This window comes from Aotus nancymaae, unplaced genomic scaffold, assembly GCF_030222135.1.
Source record: "Aotus nancymaae isolate 86718 unplaced genomic scaffold, 86718_ANA_hifiasm-v0.15.2.pri h1tg000015l_0, whole genome shotgun sequence".
In the NCBI taxonomy this organism is placed as follows: domain Eukaryota; kingdom Metazoa; phylum Chordata; class Mammalia; order Primates; family Aotidae; genus Aotus; species Aotus nancymaae.
This window is the reverse complement of record NW_026988426.1, coordinates 5475311-5499057: the sequence shown is the minus strand read 5'-3', so window position 1 is coordinate 5499057 and position 23747 is coordinate 5475311. Positions and strand designations below refer to the sequence as shown.

The window sequence follows — 23747 nt, the reverse complement described above, 5'->3', positions numbered from 1 at the left end:
GAAGACTGTGCAGAAGCCACTTGCCCCATTGCTTACCTGAGGAGGGGAGAAAGCCTGGGTGTTTATGCATCAAATCCCCTCCTGTACTGGCAAGAACAACTTTCAGAGAGCATTCTATTCTATCTGCCTCACCTTTGTAAGCTGGCCATATCTCTGGCCAGAGAATGGCCTTTGATAGGAAATGATGGGTGCTTGCAGAAGACCCCGGGCCTGTAGCTGAATGGTGAGTGCCAGGGACGATGGGCATGGCAAAGGCAGCACCTGCTACAAAGCCTTATTAACAGAGTATAGCAAGTGCACTGCACACCTGACACCATGTACAAAAATTAATGCAAAATGGGTCAACTACCTAAATGTGAGACCTAGAACTATAAAACTCCTAGAAGAAAACTTGATAACATTAGATTTAGCAATGATATTTATAACACTAAAAGCACAGGCAACAAAAGAAAAAATCTAAATTAGAAACTCTTCTGCAGCCCAGGCACAGTGGCTCACACGTGTAATCCCAGGACTTTGGGAGGCCAAGGCAGGCAGATCACGAGGTCAAGAGATCAAGACCATGCTGACCAACATGATGAAACCCTGTCTCTACTAAAAATATAGAAATTAGCTGGGCCTGGTGGCGGGCACCTGTAATTCCAGCTACTTGGGAGGCTTAGGCAGGAGAATCGCTTGAACCCAGGAGGTGGAGGTTGCAGTGAGCTGAGATGATGCCCCTGAGCTCCAGCCTGGCAACAGAGAGAGATGCTGTCTCAAAAAAATAAAACTCTTCTGCATCAAAGGACACTGTCAACAGAGTGAAAAGGCAACCCATGAAATGGGAGGAAATATTTGCAAATCACATATATAATAAGGAATTAAAATCCAGACTATACAAAGAATTCCTACAACTCAACAACAAAAAAATAAGCTGATTTATAAATGGGCAAAGAACTGGAATAGACATTTCTCCAAATAAGAGATGCAAATGACCGATAAGCACATGAAAAAATACTCAACATCACTAATCATGAGGGAAATGCAAATTAAAACCACAATGAAAGACCACCCCACTTCCTTTAGGATGGCTGTAATTAAAAACAGAAAGCAAAACAAATACAGTATAACAAGTGTTGGCAAGGATGTGGAAAAACCGGATCCCTTATGCACTGCTGGAGGAATGTATAATGAAGCAGACTTTGGAAAACAGCATGGTGGTTCCTCCAAAAATTAAACATCAGATTACCACATCGTCTAGCAATTCCACTTCTGGATATATACCCAAAAGAGCTGAAAGCAGATACCTGAATAGATGTCTGTACACCTGTTTATAGCAGCACTATTCATGCTAATTAAAAGGTGAGAGCAACCCGAGTGTTCATTGACACATCAGGGGATAAACTCAATGGAGTCCCTCCACACAGTGGAATGCTATTCATCCTTGAAAGGGAAGGGAATTCTGACACAGGCTGCAGCGGTGAACCTTGAGGACATTATGGTAAGTGAATTAAGGCAGTCACCAAAAGACAAGTACAGTATGATTCCACTTACATGAGGTATCCAGAATCAAGTTCATAGAGACAGAAAGTAGGATGGTGGGTGCCAGAGGCTGGGGAGGAGGAAGTGGGGAGTGAGTGTTTAATGGGGCGCAGAGTTTCAGTTTGGTAAGATAAAAACGTTTTGGAGATACATGGTGGTGATGGCTGCACCACAGCTTGAGCATGCTTAACACCGGTGAACTGTTCACTTAGAAATGATTAAGGTGGTATTTTATGTTTTGTGTATTTAACCCCAATGAGGAAAAAAAAAGGTATACCAACAGTACAAAGAGGAAAGGCCACTTTAATCAAGGGTCCTGGGAAGCCTGCGTGGAGGAGGCACTGTGTCCTCTGGGCCTTGCTGGATGGGTGGGATTTCAGGAGGTGGCAGTAGGGGTGGGGATGAGGTAGGAATGGCAAGAGCTGTTATAGATGGGGACACTCAGGTCAGAGGAGGGCAGAGGGGATGTTTCAGAGAATGCCGCGTGGTCAGGTGCAGCAGAAGCTCAGGAATGTTGGAGATGCTGTGAAACAGAAGCCCTGGCTGCCTGGCTGTGGTCATCGTGTGCCTGGTCTTCACTGGCATGTCAAGGAAGCTGCCCACATAATGGCTTGTGCCTCAAGAGCAGGGCAGTTCTCAAGAAGATTGCACTGTGATCTGAAGAGGCGCCCTCTCAGGTGTTTGACATTTGGCCATGCAGAGGTCTACCCCGGGAGGAGAGTCTTGTCCCAAGGACTCACTCTGTTCACTCAACAGATACTTATGAGGCCCCTCTTACATGTCAGGCACTGTGCTAGGCCCTGGGAATATGGGCAGAACAGAGCAGATGAAAATACCCGTGCTCGTGGTCCTGCATTCCAGTGGGGAGAGACAGACATGAACAAAACAAGCACAGCAAGTCATCCTTCAGATGGAGCTGAGAACCATGGGGAAGAACAAAAGCCTGCGACAGAATTACCCGGCCTGCAGAGGCAGGATCATCGGGACAGTGAGCTTGTGTCCTCACTGCTCTTCTTAAACATTGGGCTTCAAATGATGGTTTTGTGGATATTAAAAACAAAATTGAAGGTCGGTTTTGATCCCTCCATTCCAAGGTATTAAACACAATGGTGTTCCTTAGACAGATCTAGGAATATTAACCACTCTGCCTAGCAACCTCTCAATGTTTTGTGTCTCTCATTTCAACTTTGAAAAGAGCTTTGTGCCAAGGAGCTCCTGCAGTTTGGGTCAAGGAGGACCAAGGCTTCAAAGGCCCCTGCCTGCGTGTCTTGCAGGTTCCCATTGTCCGTGTTAATAGCCTCATATGGGCATCAGTTGCCCTGATGGGCTTGGGCTTCACGCCCAGGTTTGCATGCTTGGCAGAATTACTCAAGAGCGTATCTTTTTTTTTCTTTGAGACAGAGTCTCGTTCTGTCGCCCAGACTGGCGTGCATTCGCATGATCTCGGCTCACTGCAACCTCCGCCTCCCAGGTTCAAGCGATTCTCCTGCCTCAGCCTCCCGAGTTGCTAGGATTACAGGCAACCCATCACCACGCCCAGCTAATTTTTGTATGTTTAGTTGAGACAGGGTTTCACCATGTTGGCCAGGCTGGTCTTGAACTCCTGACCTCAGGTGATCCACCCACCTCAAACTCCGAAAGTGCTGGGATTACAGGCATAAGCCACTGTACCCGGCCTCCAGGCCATTTCTTATAGCAGCTAAAAGTGATCTATGACATCCCTGCTAACATTCTCAGCAACTTTAGAATTCCATTCAGAAGTGGACCTAATCTTGAGATAAATATCCTCTTACCCCTGGTCCACTGAAAAGGCCTACGGTCCCAGTCTTTCTACTGGGATGGTTCTTCTACTCAGTGGGAGATAATGCATTTATGTTTTTGGATAAAAAGCAGGTCCTCAGCTGTTGTCTCTTGAGTCAGATATTTGCATCACTCTAGTGTCCAATCATGCAGCTCCTAAATCCACACGCCTATTTTACGGTTTATCAATTTGTGCTTATCCTGAAATAAACAAATCTATGAGCCAACTGCAGCATTGTCTTTTATCACCTTCATTTTTCTCTGCCCAGTAAAAAGCTGAAGAAGATACATTCTTTGTTACCTTCCATTCATTTCCAAATGTGTAAGTTTTCAAATATGTTATAAATGAGAAGAAAAGAAACTGCTGGATTGTTCGTCAAAGTGTCATATTATTTTATTTATCATCTCTTGTCAGTAGAAAAGTCCAGAAGCAGTGTATTGAGATAAAAATGAAGGTGCATGTAAAGATAGAATTGGAAATGGGATATACTGCTGTATTTCCTCCCACTTTCCCTTTCCCTCCTCCTGCTGGGCAGGAAATGAGAAGAATCTAGTCAGCCGGGAACACCTGTCTCCAGGAAATTTTTCGGGATTAGAGCTTTTGGAGTTGGGTTTGTGCACACAGGAGCCTCCCCTGTCCCCACACATCTGATTCCTCTCACTGCATGATTGTAATGCCTTTCACATTCGTGATTGCCTTCTGGATGATGAACTATACAGGAGGCAGCTTCCAAAAAAACTAGAAAATGTCCTCCACGCACAACAAAATAACACTCAGGAATGTATAAACCAGCTTTACCAGTCCAGGGACTGGGTGAGTACAGATTAAGAAAGTGAATTTGGGGAAGGAAAGGGTGGGAAGAATTTTCTATTTAGTGAACATACTGTTTCCCATTAGGAGAGAAATCACAGTGTATTTCAGTTTTCACCATAAAGTACATCTCAAAATTGTCCAGGTTCTGCCACAAGAGATTGGCCTGTTGGTGGTCTGGGGAATGACCTGGATCTGCCTACTGGCTGCATGTCTTTCACTTTGAACATTTTAAGAAAAAAAATAATAACTTATCTGGGTTCTTGGAGAGATACATATATTTGTATGTATATCTCTTTATGAGACTTGTGTAAGTGTCTTTAAAAATATGTATCCCGGGGACAGAGTCACAGCCTGAGCTATCAAGACTCCTGCCCCCCTTGGTGGCAAGAGATCCGACACACCTGTTGCTCTGAGATGCTTTTGCGGACAGGCAAGCACTTAATTCCTTCACCAGGCCATTTTAACAGTGCGGAGAAAGGTGACAGTCTTCACATGGTTTCAAAGGCAATTGATAAGCAGAAAAGTCCACCTGATTTTAAGTGAAGTGTCATGAAGCTGTCTTCACCCATCACTTGAAAGACCACGATTATACCTTGCCATGCATGAGGAATGTCAAAAGCCAGGAAATACCAGTTACTATGCTTCTCATTATCAGAAAGCAGGTGGAGGATGGCTGGAGCCAACTGGCTGCAGAAACTGACCTATAGAACTGAACAGAATACTCATTCAAGTTGGTTAATGTTCCAAACGTGCTTTGTGGGGCAGTGAAACCCTGCTCAGTGGGGGTCAGGACTTCTGCTTCTCAATAGGTCTGCATTCCTTAGCCACTGTCCTACAAGGCAAATAAGATTCATCTTAAAACTCGAGCAGACATAGCCTTGGTTTTATACATGGAAGCTCCTGTTTATTTGGAAAAAACGATAGCCTCCTTCCTTTTTGTTTTATAGCTTCTTTCTCTTCCTTCATGGCTCTGGCCATCATTCTCACGTTCCTCAGTGGCCTCCCTGAACCTGCTCTTTAAAGGTCAGTGCTCGCTGGGCGTGGTGGCTCATGCCTATAATCCCAGCACTTTGTGAGGCTGAGGCCGGTAGATCACCTGAGGTCAGGAGTTCAAGACCAGCCTAGGCAACATGGTGAAACCAAAACTTAGCCAGGCGTGATGGCAGGCACCTGTAATCCCAGCTACTCGGGAGGCAGGGGCAGGAGAATCACTTGAACCTGGGAGGCAGAGGTCGCAATGACCTTAGATCATGCCACTGCACTCCATCCTGGGTGACAAAGCCAGACTCTGTCTCTAAGGTCAGTGCTCCCTCACTCCTCTGGAGGCCGTCTGCTGTGCTCACTCCTCACACTCTCATGGAGTGGCCTCTTGGTCTGCTACTTTTAGTCACCGCCCACGAAACCCCTGAACCTGCACACCTGGTACCCCACAGGCACTTCTTAGGAAGCTCAGGCGGCTTCTGCAGAACATATTCCCTTCTCCTCCCTCCTGACATGCCAGCATTGCCACTCCCAGCCCCTGTCTGTCTCCTGAACGTTCCCTCTTATAAGCTGCCCCGCCACCCACCCACCAAGCAGCTCAAGCCAGAGACCTGGAGAGAAGTGAGGGGCCTTGGACACCTGTGTCCTTCTCACCCGTCCCTTTGCCCCCTTCTGTCTGTCATACTCACCCCCATCTTTCTTCATCCTCTTAGCAACACCTTTGACCCACTGGGCTTCGCACCCTGTTCCCGAACCTTATGGTAGCCTTTGGCTGTGGCTCCCTGACAATGCTTCTTCCTGCTGTAGACAGTGTGCAAGTCTGGTTGTGGTTTTCATCCTTGAAGCCCTTCCCTGCCTGCCCATCCCCTGCTGGATCAAGTCAACACTCCTTAGTATGGTGCTCCTGCCTCCTCTGTGGCCTGCTGTGGCCACACCCATGCCCCAGCTACCCCTCAACCACCAAGAACTGCTTCCATTTTCCCAAATGGGCCAAATGGGTTCCCTCCCTTTCTTCTATTCCTGAAATGCCTTTCCTTCCATTGTCTGACTCGGGGATACCTATCCATCTTCCCTACTCAAGCCTCTCCCAATTTCCCCTGGAAGAATTGACCTCAGTGCTGCACCCACCATCCATGTCCTGCCAGATCCCTTCACTTTGGCTCTCATAGCCCTGCAACGATGCGCTTGCTCTGTTCATGTGGCTGTCATCCTCTCCCAAACTTGAACCTCTTTGATGACGTGGACATTAGCCAGTTCAACATTGTATCCCCAGCACCTGCCATAGTGCTCCTGAAATAAGAGGCAATTGTTACTGTTGTGGCCATCCTGTAGTGATCATGATCTGCTGGTGATAACCAGCCGTGGTGTATTTGGACAAGACTTCCTTCTTCTCTCAGCAAGTGCTCATAGTCAGACTGTTGTCATCTAGACACTCTGCTGGGTACAAAGATAACACATGTGTTCCTCCTTATTTCACATGGACCAGCCCACCAACAGGTAATGATTCTGCAGGGAGCAGTGTAAGAGGAGCGGGGGTCCCCGAGGCAGCGGTTTGAGAGGGATCCCTTCATCTTCTCTCCAGTTAAACCGTTGGTAAAATTTTAAGCATTAACTGTTTTCTGAACAACACAATCAATAAATACTGTGATAGGATATTGAACAAATATTTAAAATAAGCGAAAGAATGTATTGCTCAACATGGAGTTTTAAAGATAGAGTCTTTTTCTGTGTGCGTATGTGTTTTAAAAAATATTGTTTTCTTTTTTGTTTCTACAAATTTTAGACCAGTCATTTTTGGAGCAGGAAGATACTGAGTTTTCAAATGGTCCTATAGACCCCCTTACATGCTGGTTTTTTAATAGAATCCTGTTTTTACAAAAACAAAAACCCTATAGATATAGACACACTAAAAAGGAAAACCCTGGAGATTGTTTTTAATCTTAGAATTTGTGGCACTTGTACTACGGTTTTTCTCGTAACAAAGCCACTTCTTGTTGGAAACGTCTATTTATGTTGTTCATTTTGCCCATTTTCACTTGGAAGTTATGTGTGAGTCTCATGTCTCATGGAAAATATGACTCAGCATCTTTTGGTTGAAGGCAGCTTTGACCTCACTGTTTTCTGGCGTGGCTCAGGGAGCAGCCTGGTGGTGTTCGGGGGAACAGCCCGTGACCTGTCCCTGTTCAAGCTAGCTGCTGCGAGGTTTCAAGAGGCATATTGGCTAGGAGCACTCAGCTGTGAATTCAGACTCAGAAGACAGTGGTTTTAATAGAGTAAACCAAAACATGGGATTTTCTGTCTCAGATGTTTAGACTTTTCCTGAAAATAGAAGGCTGTGTTTTTTAATGAGGTGCTAAGATCTTTGTACAAAAGTGTAGGGGAACAACTGTGCTCAGAGCCCCAAGGGCAGGATATGCCCTCTGAGCTGTGGCCGGGCCTCCCACCTTCCCAGGAGGCTCAAGGTTTACCCGCTGCTTCCTCCTCCTCCTCCTCCCCCACTCCTTCTCTCTCTTCCCCTTCCTTCCTCCTTCCCCTCTTCTTTCTCCTCCCTCCCTCCCTTATTTCTCCTCCCTCCCACCTCCCTCCCCCTTCTCTCCCCCTTCACCCTCTTCCCTCTTCCTTTCTTCCCCTTCCCTCCTCCCTTCTTTCCTTCCGTCCTCCCTCTTCCTTCCTTCCATTCCCTCCTCCCCCTCCTCCTCCCTCCCTCATACCTTCCCCATCCTCCCCCTCCCCTTCCCCCTCCTTCCCCCTCCCCGCTCCTTCTCCCTCTCCTTTCTCCTCTTCCCCCTCCTCCCTTCCCCCTCCCCCTCCTCCCCTCCTTTTCTCCTCCTCCTCCCTCCTCTCCCCTCCTCCATGGGATCTTGCATTTTCTGTTCTCTCTGCTTGGAAGGCTGTGTGCCCAGCTGCCCACGGAGCTGCTTTCTTTCCTCACCTCCTTTAGGGCAGGGTCCATTCCCCTACCCCGCCCCTGCCTTCTGGTTGTGTTCCTAGCGCAGAGGCTTCATGACCTGCTGTTCCTCATTTGCCCGCTCTTCCACCTGGAGCACCTTGCGGGGCTGCCATGGAACGGGATGTTTTGCATTCATCCTACTTTATCTGTAGTAATTCCACAGCTTAGCAGTTCGGGTTAACTTTGAACTTTTATTTTTTTTCTATTTCAGAGACTTGATATTCTTTCAGTGTGCTTTTTAATTAAATGCGACCTAGACAGCTTCTCCCTCCTCAGCCTCTTCAGTGAGAAAAGAGGTTCTTGTGGGGGAAATTGACTAGGATTAGGCTCCATTTCCCTCTGCTACATGTACTTTATTCCTGTAACTACAAAGAGGCGTCATCTGAAGTGTTTGCCTTTCTGCCTCTGAAGCTACCTGGCGCCCGTTGGTTGCTGACTTCTGCAGAAATCCTCTTTTGATTCAGTGTCTTCACCTCCAGCCACCTAAAACCAGCCTGGGAAATATTCAGTTGAGAACTCTACTGTAAAGTCTCAATTAAGAAAATGCTTGGGGGAAGGAGTGTTCTAGTTAATTTAATTTTTGCTAAACAGAGCACAACCAGTGTTTTTGTTGGGAGGAGGCAGCATTATGTAAAAGTAAGATTATAAACTTTGGATGAAGACATTCCATGATTTAAAGCCTTTCTCTCACTTGAAACCATGTGACTTAGGGTCTCAATTTTCTCATCTGTAAAAAGGGTATAACAATTGTTATCTTACTGGGCTGTCATTGTATTAAATGGGCAACCTGTGTAAATCATTTAGCAAGATGTTTAGTGGCTACATGGGAGCTTGGCAAAACAGAATTCCTTTCTCTATTATTTTGTTTTTGTTCTCAGAACTGAGGCCTTATTCACTGGTATATGGCATTTTAAAAATGTTTTGTTAATATAGGATGTTGAAACAAAAGGTAATAGTTGTGGTAGCTCTTTATGTTAGACTATTTATAAATTAATCATTGAGTATTTATTGAATGTTTATTATAGCTCAGATATTATGCAAATAACTGAAATAAAGAGGTTTATTTCATTCTTTTAAAAATGCTTAGATATTCTTTGCATCTTCTAAAAATGGAACGTGGAAAAACTTTTGGTAGAAAAGCCATCATGGCAGGTAAAAAATGGCAGATGGAGCCCATCCATTAACCTCCTCTTGCCTACAAAAGGAGCAAAAGCCCACTCAAAAGCAGTAAAACAGGCAGAGACTGAGGTCCACAATGATAAAAAGGGAGAGGAGCCAGTATCAATGAAACATGAGAACAAACACCCAGAGAGCAGGTCTCAGAAGGAGGCATCACAACCACTGGGGCAGAAGGCCTCAGCCTGGGGACACTGGGAGCAGACTTGGTCCTGGAGGAGCTGGCTTTGACAGAGAGCTAAAAACAGGGGAGCCATTGGTAGTTTTTATAAAGAACAGTCTACTTTGCAATCCCAGCTACTCAGGAGGCTGAGGCAGGAGAATCGCTTGAGCATGGGAGGTGGAGGTTGCAGTGAGCCAAGATCGCACCACTGCACTCCAACCTGGGTGACAAAGTGAGACTCTGTCTCAAAAAAAAAAGGACAGTCTACTTGTTACCCCTTGAACTATAAGCAGAATACTTAAGCTAGAATAAAAAGGTATATGGACAGACAAACCTAAGGCTATGGAGAATGAATGGCCCCAGAGAAAAGGCATTCACATTCTGGGATGCAGGGTCCCTTCAGAATAATAGTGATTGTTTCATTTTTTTAAAGTGAAGTTGTCAATTGACATCTCCTGGTTCATTCATATGTATAAAAGGACACAGAGATCATTTGAAGAGAGTCCCTGCTGTGAAAGATATATCAAATTAACAAAAAGGGAGAAAAAAGATCCCAGAGGAACACAAAACAGAACTTCATGAAGTATTTATACCCTCTGAGACATTTAGAAATGTATTTCACCCATGAAACAAGAACAGGATGCTATGAAAAATGAACAATCAGAGGAGGAAAAAAACAGTCTTGGGAGTTACAATATGGTTACTGAAATAAAAATCCAAAAGACCAGTTAGAAGATAAAGTTGAGGCACTCTTTCCAAAATAAGAAAAAGGAAAATATTGGAAAAAAGTAAGAGCATATTGAATCAATCCAGAGTCCAAAAACCTAACTAATAAGAACCCTAGAAAGAAAAAACAGAAAGCAGAAGGGAGAAAATTGTGAAGGAACTGATGCTAATGGGTGTGCATCTCTAGAGTGAAAGGGCCTTTCAATTACCTAGCACAATGTATAACCCCTGCTACACTTAGACACATTTTATTTTATTTATTTTTTTCAGACAGGGTCTCACTCTGTTGCCCAGGCTAGAGTGCAGTGGTATAATCATAGCTCACTGCAGCCTCAGCCTCCTGGGCTCAAGCGATCCTCCCACCTCAGCTTCCCAAGTAGATGGGACCACAGGCACAGACCACCAAACCTGGCTAATAAAAAAATTATTTTTGTAGACATGAGGTTTCAATATGCTGCCCAGGCTGAATTCAAGGGATCCTTCCACCTCAGCCTGAATTCAAGGGATCCTTCCACCTCAGCCTCCTGAGCAGCTGGGATTACATGCATGTGCCACCACACCTGCTGATTGTTTTTTTGTTTTTTTTTTTTCGGTTATAGACAGGGTTTTGCCATGTTGCCTAGGCTGGTCTCAAACTCTTGGGCTCAAGAGAGCAACTCACCTTGGCCCCCTCAGAATGCTGGGATTACAGATGTGAGCCACTAAGCCTGGCCAAAAATCATTCTTTACTTCATTCAAGAACTTTGAAAATTTACCTTTTCTTAAGTTACTTAAGGTTGCTCAAGCAAAGTGAGAACATATGCCAAGAAGAAGAAGATAGTGAGGTCCAGGGAATGATGAGTATTACCCAAGAATTCAGTGGAAGACAGTCTCAGAGTGACGAGTCTGCAGTGAACAGGAAAGGGAATGTCTCTGTGTTCAAAGGGAGCTCGGGAGATTGCCTGCACGTGGGTAAAAGAGAACAGTACAAAAGGCTTTAAAGGAAGTGCAGCCGTTTTCCCCACTCTCATGCCAGAGGCATGCTCTTCTCCACATAGCCCTTTGTTCCAGTATTTAACTCCATCTTCTAATAATATGTGTCTATTGCTATTTCTTGATTTACCAGTTTTGGACATTATCTATTGACCTGCTGTGATGAGCTTTTTTAGCTCATGCCTCTTCACACATCCTTCTCAAAATATAGTCCAAACGGTATGTTTAGGCCTTTTGTTGTTTACCTTTGTAACTCTAAGGTATATACATGAGAATGCACGTGCACACACACACACACACACACACACATATTTCTTGTGCTACTGGAAACAGTAGCTTTTCGCTCCCTATTGTGTAATGGGAAGCCACACTTACCCTCAGTTCTCTTTGGCTCTTCCACTTCACTCTGTCTTCTACAGTTTTATATCACCAAGGTTAAAATATTCACATTCTATTTCCTAGGCACAATTACATCTGGCATTTTAGACTATAGATCAATTCTAAAGTTGAAATAAACATATAGTGTTTATATTATACTTATTATGTAAAGATTACTGCACCACTAGACAGTATAGAGAGATTATATTTCTTTCTTCTGCAGATTTTTTCCCCTTGGGATTTCTAATTACCTTTCCTTTAAAAAAGATATATTTGCATAAGTGCGTGTGTGTGTATATATATATATTTGTAGACATGGGGTTTCACTATGTGTATCTTTAAAAAATATATATCTATATATGTATGTCTATATCTCTATAACTATATATCCATGTATTATTTAAATTCACACACACACACACACACACACACACACATATATGTTACAAAGGTAAATAATTGAAGTAGTAAAAATCCTGTTTGAGAGTATTGTGAAGTGGTGGGAGCTAAAAGCTCATCTGTTGTAGCGGAGAGCCATTAGGTAATGTCTAAAATTGGCTAAAAACAAGACATAGCAATAGATGCATATAATTTAAAGACATAAAGCTAAAAACTAAGATAAGACATTAACAGATTTAGGAGAGATTGCCTTAGGGGGAAGGGGTATGGTTTTGTTTCATTTTAAGCTTCTCTGTACTGTTCTTTTTAATTTATGTGCACATACGAATTTGATTGAATTTAAAACAACTTTTATAAAAGGAAGAAAATACACCAGAATTGTATACTATAATGAGCACTATCCTTGCTATTGGGATATCTGGATTCTAGTCACTTAAGTAAAATTCTACTGAAATGTTTTTGCACAGTTTCAATAGAAAATGCACAGCTCTGCCATCAGAAGACGTACATAACCTTGATCTTGCTGTGACGGTTTCCATAAGTCAAATTTACCTTGGAGGTGACCTTGCATGTATATTACCATTGCTCTTCTAAGGCTCCATGCGAATCAACACAAAGGATGGCTTCCTCCTCCTGTGGTGGAACTGAAACCAGTGATGGAGGGGCGCATGCAGTGTCTGCTGCACTTGGCCCTAAGGGGCTGCAAACTCAGCCTTGGGGTCCACAGCACAGTCCCTTGGGGTCTGCCAGGAGGTGAGACCCACCAGTCTGGGGAGGAGGGGACTCAGTGGCCCGAGGACCATCCTCCTCAGGTGTTCTCCCCAGCCCTGAGCTGGGGCTTCCTCATCTGCCACTGTGGCTGAGCAGTGATTAATGCCAAATTAGCACCTTGATCAGTGACCTTTCAGCGTTAGCTACTGCCTTCCTTCACTTCTCATAACTATTTGCAAATATTAGCTTCTCCGGCCGTTTCTTCCTCATCAGCAACATTCACAGATGACAGGCAGGCCATTAGTCTGACTGGCATTCTGTTTATGTCCTTTGCCTCATCATAAGTGTGTCTGAACTCTGGCATCTTGTCAGAAATCTCCTAACCAGCCCAAGAATCTTGGCAATTTTACAAAGGAAAGGCATCAGCAGGAAGGTATCCGAAGAAGCTTGGAGGGTTGGCTAAGAGGCCGAGAGTCTGGGGAAGGGGCAGGCTGCCTCAGCCCCCCAGGGACCCAGGGGCTGAGTGAGAGTCAACTTCACATCATGCAAGCAACATACTGGTTTTAAAACATTAATTAGTTGGCTCTGTCTGCATCAAGCCTTTGTTTTTCTTTTAGAATTCACATGCACCTTTAATACAAAAATCACATACTGCTTAGGCAGTGCAAGCCAGAGCACAGAGCTGTGGGAAATCAGTGTTGATGAGAAGCTAGTCCTCTCTTTCCCATTGTTCTCTCTCAGTGGTCCTTATTCCACCACCCGCCGGCAGGCTAGAACCTTTCAGTTGCCAGAATCCTTCTCCACTGCTCACAATGGTGGCGGGTCCCTTCAGTGTGAAGCACAGATGAAGCATTTTGCATTTGTAGTTATTTAAATTTATTTTTATTTCCAGCCTCTTACATCTCCACCCTTTATTGAAATTCCTGTTCTAGAAGTGTTTGATTGGTCATTTTCCCTAAATAAACAGTAGTAAAATGTACTGAGGGTAGTTTAATTTTGATGTTAAATGTATTTAGGAGAAAAGAGGCAAAAATGTGTCCTATTTTTTTTCTCCCTTGTCACCAGAAGTATGAGCTAAATTATTTATAGTTTGATAGTCAAAAAACATAGATTCAGGATATTTACTTTACAGAAAGGAAAAAGGGATTGAAACTGCAGTAACAGAACTGAACACTTTGTTAATTGAATATATTGGCTCCAAGGAAGCACATTTGAACACGAGTAAGAAGGCCCACTGCTTTCCAGTGACACCGTGCCTGACATAGTGCCTGATACGTGAAATATTTGTGAAACTGAACACATTCCAAAATAGCAGGTAGACTAGGTAACTCAGTAAGCAAAGTCTTAAATCAATAAAAGAAAAAGCCAGCAAGCAGTTTGGAAAATGGCAAACAGTTTAAATAAAGCCCCTTAGCCACACAACACACAGAGCAGTGGCGTAAGGCACTGTGGATTCTGCCAGAGGACACTGGCTGTGCCTGGACGCCAGCTCCTGTGGTCTGAGAAAGGCCATCGGCAGTGACCCTGCCCTGGGGCTTCTCATGGGGGCTCAGGTAGGGCCATGAGATTTGGGTTTCCTGTTAGCATGGCTTGACAATATTCTCGTTTGTCATGCTCCAGTCATCCTATCTCCTGCCTGCCATTTCACTTTCCATGGTTTCTGTTACCCTCAGTCAACCATGGTCCAAAAATAGGAGAGTACAGTACAGTAAGATGTTTTGAGAGACAGGGAAGGGCCACATTCCTGTAACTCTCATTACCTTATGTTATAATTGTTCTGTTTCATTGTTAGTTGTAGTCAGACTCTTAGTGTGCCTCATTTACGCATGTATGATAGGTATGTACGCAGAGCAAAAACTTTTGAACACATTCTCCTCTACTCAGGATGGGCTTATGTTCCAGTAAACTCATCGGAAGTTGAAAATATCGAAAGTCAAAAATGCATTTTTGTAGCCCTGCTGTAAGTCGAGGAGTGGACTAAATGTGTGTGGCTTTCGCACCATTATAGAGTTGAAAACTCCTGAGTGGAACATCATACATCAGGGACATTGTGTATCTGTAGGGATTGGTACTCTCTTCAGTTTTAGGTATCCACCAGGGGTCCTGGAACATATCCCTTTCAAATAAGAGCAGGGTGCTCCTGTACTTTGAATTTTATGGATATTTCTCTTTCCTCTGCCACAGGAGATATTGGCACATCTGAAACCATGGCCCCCACCATTGTGGTTCCCCCAGGCAACAGAAGTGTGGTGGCTGGATCCAGTGAGACCACCTTGGAATGCATAGCCAGTGCCAGGTACAAGGGGTGTCTTCTATGAGAATCCTAGTAAATATTACACGACCTGTGATGAGCTGACGACAGAAGGAGACACTGGTACATGGGGTTCAGCCTTCTAGAGACAGTGGTCTTGTTTGTCCAGATGGGCCATGAACATGATATATGGGTAGATAAGGAAATGGACATGCTGATGTCTTCCAGACCCCCCACTGCAACAGGGCAGCACTTTCAGTGTAGCTCTGGGTGGTAGTGGGGCTCCTCTGAGACACTCTCTAGGCAAGAGGGAGGAGTGGAGGCAGAGGAAAAAGTTCATTGCTCTTCTCCCTGTCATCCAGGGTGTTCTCTGCCTCCTTAGTGGTCACTTCAGAATCAAGTTTGGACCATCCTGCCTTCCATGTAGCTGTATCCCCTCATAGTATTTATTTTAAACATCCTTTTCCTGAGCAAACAGAATCATTAACACTCATGGTCCATTGCTGCTGCAATTAGCTATCCTTGCTCAATAGCCCTTGAGCAGAATGCATCATTGATGCGTGCTGGGAGGGAGTAGAGTTATTTCTGGATTGATTTTTCAGTGTCCTTTGTTCAACCTGCCATGCTTCCTGGTAGACTTAGCTTTGTCAAGTCTGGTGCTGAGTGCCTGAGCCAATGATCGCTGCCTACATGAGTCCCAATCATCGTCACAAACGCCTTTCATTCCCACAGACCTGTGGAGGAGCTGAGTGTGACCTGGAAGAGGAATGGAGTGAGAATCACCAGTGGCCTCCACAGCTTTGGAAGACGCCTCACCATCAGCAACCCAACGTCTGCGGACACCGGGCTGTACATCTGCGAGGCGGCGCTACGCGGGAGTGCTTTTGAACCAGCCAGGGCGAAGGCCTTTCTTTTCATCATAGGTAATGCCCAGGCCACTAAGTGGTGTTGTCAACATCTCAGATAGCATCCAACACTGGCACTTCTGCAGAAACAAAATAGTGTATTTCAGTGACTCTATTTGTGAGTCGGTAAATGAAGGTGAGGTTGAGTTTATCTTCCAAATCCTTCCTAGTCTTCTTTCCCAAGAGTATAAGTCCATTAAATTCAAAGTGTTGATGTTCTGAATATTTTCAAGAAATGTCCTTCTGAATTCTCCAGTCATGAAGCTTGGAAAATAGATCAGTGAAGCCCCTGTCATATAGATCCCTCTCCTATTTTGGCTTTTAGGCCACTAAGCTGTTCTATAACTCTTACTTGGCTATCATGATCGGTGTTCAGAAATTATTCTCTTATTGCTGGCTGGGTGCAGTGGCCCTCATGCTTGTAATCCCAGCACTTTGGGAGGCCAAGGTGGGTGAATCACTTGAGGTCAAGAGTTTGAGACCAGCCTGGCCAACATGGTGAAACCCCGTTTCTACTTAAAGATACAAAAATTAGCCAGGTGTGGTGGCACGCATCTGTAATCCCAGCTACTTGGGAGGCTGAGGCAGGAGAATAACTTGAATCCAGGAGGTGGAAGTTGTAATGAGCCAAGATCGCAGCATTGCACTCCAGCCTGGGTGACAAGAGCAAAACACCATCTCAAAAAAAAAGAAGAAAGAAATTATTCTATTATTGCTATTTTTTTTTTTACCTAGGAGAAAGTTTAAAACTATTGGATGGTACCTTCTGTTAAACTAGAAAAAAAAAAAAAGGAGAACAGAGATGCTTCCTAAAACTGGGCAACATATTACTCCTGAACCAAAGAGAGGAAGGACATAAAATTCAGTCCATTGGACTTGCCCAGCTCTAAATGCTGGAAAATATTACCGTTTAGGGACTGTGCATTGTACAGTGGCTAAGGAAATACTAAAGTTATTTTCAGTTTATGATAAGATTAAATTGTGAAGCAAGTGCCTTTATTTCTCTCATTTCTCCAGCTACTGTCATGGGTTTATTCTTAAGTGGCTGTGATGACTATCATACTGGCCTGTCTTCTGCAGTAGCAGCCACTGTTGATAAGAGGGAGCTGTACAGGCCCCCTCTAGGAAGGAGAATCTCTACTTCGTCTCTCTTCTTTGAGAATAAGGGGAATTGAGAACAGGAAAAATCAAATAAGAAGAAAACCCACAGAGAGCCCCTTAAATAAAAAAAAATTGCCACTTTGCAAAATAAGAAAAAAAAAAAAGCTTGTATTTTCCTATAAAATTAGCAAGAGTATCAAGGAATACAACATAAAAGGCAGTTTGCCTTGATCACATTCCTCTAATCATTAGGAAATGGCTCTGTGCCCTAACTGAGACTCTTCTAAATACAGTGCTCTCTCTGAAAGAAGAAAAAGGCTGTTAAAAGCATCAGGGGAAGCCGGCTTTGAATCACCAGTCACTGTGGATTGTACATGAGGGGCCTAAGCTGGTACTGCTACCTTTCTCATCTGTGCTTCCACTGTAGATGTAAATATCACATCCTATTCTCTGTAAAGACTTTTTCATCAGGGTTGATCTATAGTTATATGAGCACAGCACATTATAGATTGAACCAAAATTAAAATTTGTGATGTGTAAATCTCTAGTAGACAGACTATGCTATGTTCAAACATTTTAAGGTAATTTAAGCAAGAGAAGAAATTTATCTCCCTGTAAAGTAGAATGTTTGTTTCGATCATAATTCCTTTTTAAAATAGTTAAATCTATCATATGAACTTTGGTTTTGCATTTACATCTGAATTCCAGAGCAGATTGTTTTTGTGTTCTCTGTAGTTAGCACCTCTCCGTGTTCTGACTTTTAAAGGTACAAGAACACACTTCACTTCTTTATGATGTTGATTTAAATCCCCTTTTATTCTTAAGAATTTGCTATGACAAGTAGGATTTTTGTGGTTGGCACATACTGCAAAAGCTCTGAAGAGAGTGTCTCTGTCAATTGCGAGGGATTTGGATGAGATTATAACCCCACGCCCTGCGGCCAGAGCATTACCGGTTTCACAGGGCTGTCACTGTGGACCTGTCAAAAGAGCCATCCGTAGGAGCACACAGAGGAAAGATAAAGAAACAAATTGGCTCCTATTACTTGTATTTTATACTGATGAGACAAGACAGGCTAAAAGTACTGTTTGCCCCACCTGCCCAGTCCCCTGCTGTGTTGCTTAATTTCTGTGGCTTAAATAGGGAGCACAGAGGTGGCTTCCATGCACCACCCTGCCATTGGCTGCCATGTCCTGTGGAGCAGTCCCTCTATGCCCTCCCTTCCCGCCTCCCCTCTACACCCTCTGCTCTCCCCTCCTGCTTCCCCTATATACCCTCCCCTCCTGCTTCCTCTCCATGCCCTCCACCCTGTCCTCCCACTTCCCCTCTATGCCCTCCCCTCCCCTCCCGCCTCCTTTCTAAACCCTCCCCTTCTTCTTCTCCTCTAAGCTCTCCTCTCCCTTCCCTTCCCACCTCCCCTCTACACCCTCCCCTCCTCTCCACTCCAGCTTCCACTTCCCTTCTATGCCCTCCCCTCCCTTTCTACCTCTTCTCTACACCCTCCCCTCCTGCCTCCCCTCTACTCCAACCTCTCCCACTTCCCCTCTACACCCTCTGCCCTCCCCTCTTGCTTCTCCTCTACACCTTCTGCCCTCTCCTTCTGCCTCCCCTCTACACCCTCTGCTATTCCCTCCTATTCCCCCACAGCGTGCATGCGCACGCGCGCGCGCGCACACACACACACACACACACACACACTCCATGCCACAGCTGTTCCCAGAACACAAGGAGGCTGCAGCCCAGCAGAGCCCCCACCTTTCCGGCCTCCATGTGTGACTCCCAACTGCAGGTGCCCCCCTGTCCTCCCTGGCAGCATTCTTGGCCCAGATCCAGCTTTGCCCTCTACAGCAGGTGGAAGTGCTAGGGGCCGACACCCCCAGGCACACCCTCAGGCACACCCTCAACCAGTGTCTGAGGGGAGCTGGTGGGTGGATACTTAGGCTCCTTAGCTACCCCTCCTCTACATTGGCTCCCAATGTCTCTGGGCATGAGGCTGCAGCCGCCCACCTGGGAGCTGCCGGATAACAGGCTCTTTGTAGCCAACCCCATACTCTCCCAGTGGTGTTTCCATCACCGCCCAGGAAACTACCAGCATCAAACCTGTCTCAGGGCCTGCTTCTTGGGGAGGCCAACCCAAGTCTGGGTCTGTTCCTGCAGACCCTGTGCACCTGTTCATGCCTGTGCCTAGGAGGAACGTGCTTCCGGCCCCAGTGCCATCTCCCCTGGCTGGCGAGGGCTGTGTGTCCATGACCCACCTGGTTAGTGGGGGCTGCGCGTCCATGGCTCCCCTGGTTGGTGAGGGCTCAGTGTCTATGACTCCCCTCAAGCAACCCCTCTGCTGTGCAGCCCTGGGATGCTTCACCCTGGGGGAGACTACTGCACTCTCAGCTAGGCCCTTGCAGCCTGGGGGACGTGCTGGGGCATGATGTAAAACTGTGGGCTCTGGGGACACAGTGGGGACAGCACAGCGTGACATAAAACTGTGGGCTCTGGAGACACAGCAGTGGCAGCATAGCATGATGTCAAACAGCACAGGCCCTGGGAACACAGCGGGGCCAGTGTAACACAACATCAAACAGTGCGGGCTCTGGAGAGAGAACCAGGGTCCACTTCTCACTGCACCATTCACTGGCCTGAATGAGTGTTGGCCTCAGTTTCCACATCCATGAAACAAAGGAGATGTAGAGGATGCCAGCTCATATTGTGAAGGTTAAATGCAATCGTGTCTGTCACGGAAGCACTGAATGGTGGCTTTATTTGCAGTTGGCGTAACTCCTCTATTATCACACACGTCCCATTGTACTAGCTATTTACCAGTAATCAGTTACATGACATACATTTTTCATGTTCACTGTCTCTGGAATCAAGATGTGTCTCACCACCTATGACACCATTTTTTTTCGTTGGGGTTAAGTAAGACAAGGATGTATCTGTGAGATACATCTTTCCCTCCAACACATGGCTTCCACATTGTCTCTTTATCACACACGAAGCCGGCAGCTCCCACACGCGCCCCGTTCCTGCAAGCATGAGATGCCAGCATGCCAGCTTGGGAACTCGGAGGGTGAGTTTTAACTGGGATAGACTCTTACCTGGTGGGGCATCTGCTGCCACCCCCTTCAAGTTGTTTATGGAATTCAGTGCGTGTGGCTGGAGGGCTGGCTGCTAGCCAGGAGTCCCGTCAGGTTCCAGAGGCTCCCACATCCCTGGCTCATCTCCAGAGCTGGCAACTGCAGCAGGGTTCTTGTCACACATCGAAGCTCTCTGCTCTCCCCTGTACCTCCAGATGCAGAAAGTCCTCTCCTTTTAGGGGCTCACATCATTACACTGGGCCCACCCAGCCAATTCCAGGCAGTCTCCCTATTTTGAAAGGTTGAATACCTAATCCCACTTGCACAGTCCCTCTTGGCCAAGTAACACAGCATAGTCATAGGTTCCAGGGAGGTGGGTGTGGACAACTCTGGGAGCCATTCTGCCCACCACAGTGGACTAGCATGCAGTGCAGGCCAGCCAAGGGCACACGTGGGACTTGGTGCTCCCAGAGAGGGGTGATCTGGAAGGAATGGGGAGGCAGCGCAGAGAACATCTTTGGTTCTCACAGTGATCCCTACACAGCACAGGAGAAGCCTTGCAACTCAGAGGCCAAAACCCAGCAGCATCGGGGGTAGGAGAGCAGGACAAATGTGTAGTGTTGGGGGGACCATCTCCCCCACAGCTGCCTCTATCACGCCTTAGCCTGCAGTTTGGCACACTGGCATTTTGGAGAGTGGGGTCATCTGATAGAGACCCTTGGTTTGGGGGCAGTCTAGGAGGTATACCCACCTCCCGTCCTAAGACTGGGGAGCTAGAAGCTTTTGCTGACCCTGGAGGCAGCTGCCATGGGCTCTGGGCCATGTGGAAGGCAAAAAGCCTGTGCTGGCCTTTTCCTAACATCCTGACTTCACATAGAGCATGAGAACCTTTCCCTGATGTCTTCATATTGTTTCAAAAGAGGGAGAAATGTTTGTTTCAATCCCCAGTGTTTTTGGCTACAGTCAGGATCAATTTTCTGAAGTCCAGGGTGGGCCCATGTTGGCAGAGTACCCTTTCTAGACAGAGTTGCTGCTGATTAGCTAAGACATGCCCTCACCCTCTTGCCCTTTGAAGAGTAAGTGGTTGAGAGTCTATGCACAGAATGACTAATTCTGTGTCATTCTGTGAAATCTGAAACTACAGATTTTCCCCACTGTTTAACTCACAGCCTTTTCATGGTCAATAGGCTTAGGGATTTCTCCACATTTTTTCCTTAGAGCAGACTATGTGTAAAAATGTAGCTGGAAATGGGGAGAAACCCCAAATAATAGGAAGGGTTGGCAGGGCGAGAAGTCGTAACCTCACACAGTGGGGAAGTACCGAGGGGAGTTCTGAGGCTGTGCAGGGCGTGGGCAGCTCCACGCCTGCTCCCTGTGCACAGCTCCCTGGAAGTCTTTCCAGAACAGGGTAAGAACATCCACAATAAATAGCCAGATGTTTTCCACCCATGCCTAGCACTGAGCTACTAAAACTGCCCAGGACTTTGACCCCTGCAAGCAGTGGCAGGCTGCCCCCCAGACCTCACCCAGGCCACAGTACGATGGAGAGTGTGGAGTGGGGTAAGTTTTCCCACCAGGTGGCATGCTGTGTGCCAAGCATAGGTGGTCACTGGCTGGGGTAGAGACTAGCCTGGTCTGGGCCTAGAGGTCCCCAGAGCAATGCATTTGCTCAGCCAAGCCAGCTTCTGGTCATTGTGTGGAGTGCCCTTCTCCCTGACCCCAGCGAGGTCTCTTCCTGGTGCTCGAGGGAAGCCTCAGGGTACTGTACCAGGGGACATGGGTAATCAGTACCTCAGGGAAGGTACCCTGGGCCCATAGGCCCTGACCATTTGTATATATGGATCTTGTACCACCAAAGCACAGGTCATCTTGGGTTAATCTCAAGGGAACCATGAAGATTGAAAAAAACAGTTCTAAATGTTACACTGGATGACCTCCTTTCTGTAATATTTTTGAAATGACAGCACTACAGAAACAGAGAACGGATTAGTGCTTGCGCAGGCTGGGAGCTTGGGGTGTTTGTGGTCCTGGAAGACAGCATCCTTGTGCTGATGGACATGTGGACCTACACACAGGATAATGTTGCATGGAATGTGCATGTGACTCTTCCACACACACACTTGAGCGCAGGAACCACTGGCAAGAGCTGGATAAACAAGGCTGATTGTATCCATAGCAATATCCTGGTCATGATGTTATACTGTCTTTTTGCAAGATGTTACCATTGGGGAAAGCCAGGTAAAGGGTCTATGAGCTCTTTCAGTGTTACTTCTCACAACCACACAGGACTCTACAGTTTTCTAAAAAGAAAGTGTTCAACTAAGAAGGGGAAAACTGTAATTAATCATAAGCAGATGTTGATACTGAACTTATACTTTTTCCTTTTTCCCTCACATCCTTTTGATCAGATCGTGACGGTCGATAATGACTTAGCTTTCCTGATGAATACGGGTCAGGACCTGCACACAAGGGCCCTGACAGCAGGCTGCTACTGCATAGTTAGAATATAAATAATGCTGCCTTCATTATTATTGATTGAGAAAGGGTGACCAAATGGAAGATGTATGAGTTGTGCAATGAAGACGAGCTTGAAAAAGGTAGACGTTAAATGTTTGCAGTATTTCTTCAGGCTTGGTCTATATACATGAAAACCTAGGTAGAGGAGTCTGCTTCCTTCTAATGAATTTACAGTCATCTCAGCCAGGCTGGTTAATTCAGGCAGATTCTTTCTGCCTGAGTGGTCCAGGTAATCGCAGAAGTGAAACCTCACTTTACCTCCATTCAGAAACCTTCAGCAGTTCCCCTTAATCAATTCTTTGAAATGCTAAGTTTTCGTTTCTCTTCTCCCTCCTTTAGGTCCTACCTTGTTTTAAAGATACAGTCAATCTAGGAGGGCATGCCAAGCTATATTATCCACATTCAACACAATCATAATGAGAATAAACCAACTCCGGAAGGCAGTTCCCAGAAATTAATTATCACACAGAAAGTGAACACAACAGCCTTTTGTTATTGTGATAATGAAATCGCTACCACCTTAATACTTGACAAACTTGGCCATGCCTCTGTTGAATTTCTGCTGAATAAACTGGAAAAATACTGCAGTTGACTCTCCAAGGAAATTCATTGTTTAATTCAACCACTATTTTTTTGCGGAACAGGCGAGTGGAGTATCTAGAGGTGTGAGTGCCCAAGAGTTGCCTTCACTACTAAAGATAGATGAGCGCTCCCCTATTTTTTTCTCTTAGTTATTATTTTGCATTCCATTGAAGTATTAAATCTATATTTTGGAGAAGAACTGCTAAGAATTTTAAAAATAAGTTAATAGACAGCACTGTTCCTCGATGCAGGCTGCATACCTTCCTCAGGCGCTTGACAAGCTTCCTGAGTTCGTGTTTAGATACTGAAGCAAACTAGCCCATAAAATACACTGCTGTAAATATAAACCTTTATGAACCTCTTGGGGTAGTCCTTCTAAAATGTGAATTAAGATATTCTATGATTCAAGCCCATAAACTGAAAAGTAGCCATCACCCTGAGTAGTAATTTGCTTTCTGAAACCCCGGACTATAAATTGCCTTTGGCCTGTGCTGAGTTCTGAGTTTGTATGCACGATGTTAACTAATGATAAAGCTTTAAAGAATAGTTTTTAAGAGGAGCCCAAACTATTTTAGGTTATATAGTCTCGACATATCCTCCTTTGGCTTAGGGGCTTTTTTTTTTTCTTGTTTGAAGAGCCACCATATTTTACTGCTGAGCCTGAGAGTCGGATTTCAGGGGAAGTAGAAGAAACCGTGGACGTCGGATGTCAAGCCATGGGTGAGTGCG

The 23747-nt window shown here is 45.5% G+C and overlaps 1 protein-coding gene across 1 annotated transcript in view; it reads left to right on the top strand.

The window, feature by feature from the left end:
• The window catches only part of SDK1 (sidekick cell adhesion molecule 1), a 652070-nt gene that overhangs the window by 334496 nt on the left and 293827 nt on the right, over positions 1 to 23747 (top strand). Inside the window, exons 5-7 of the mRNA XM_021675988.2 lie at positions 14776 to 14887; positions 15575 to 15765; positions 23655 to 23738. Of these exons, the coding sequence (XP_021531663.2) occupies positions 14776 to 14887; positions 15575 to 15765; positions 23655 to 23738 (387 nt within the window). The remainder of the gene's footprint in view (positions 1 to 14775; positions 14888 to 15574; positions 15766 to 23654; positions 23739 to 23747) is intronic.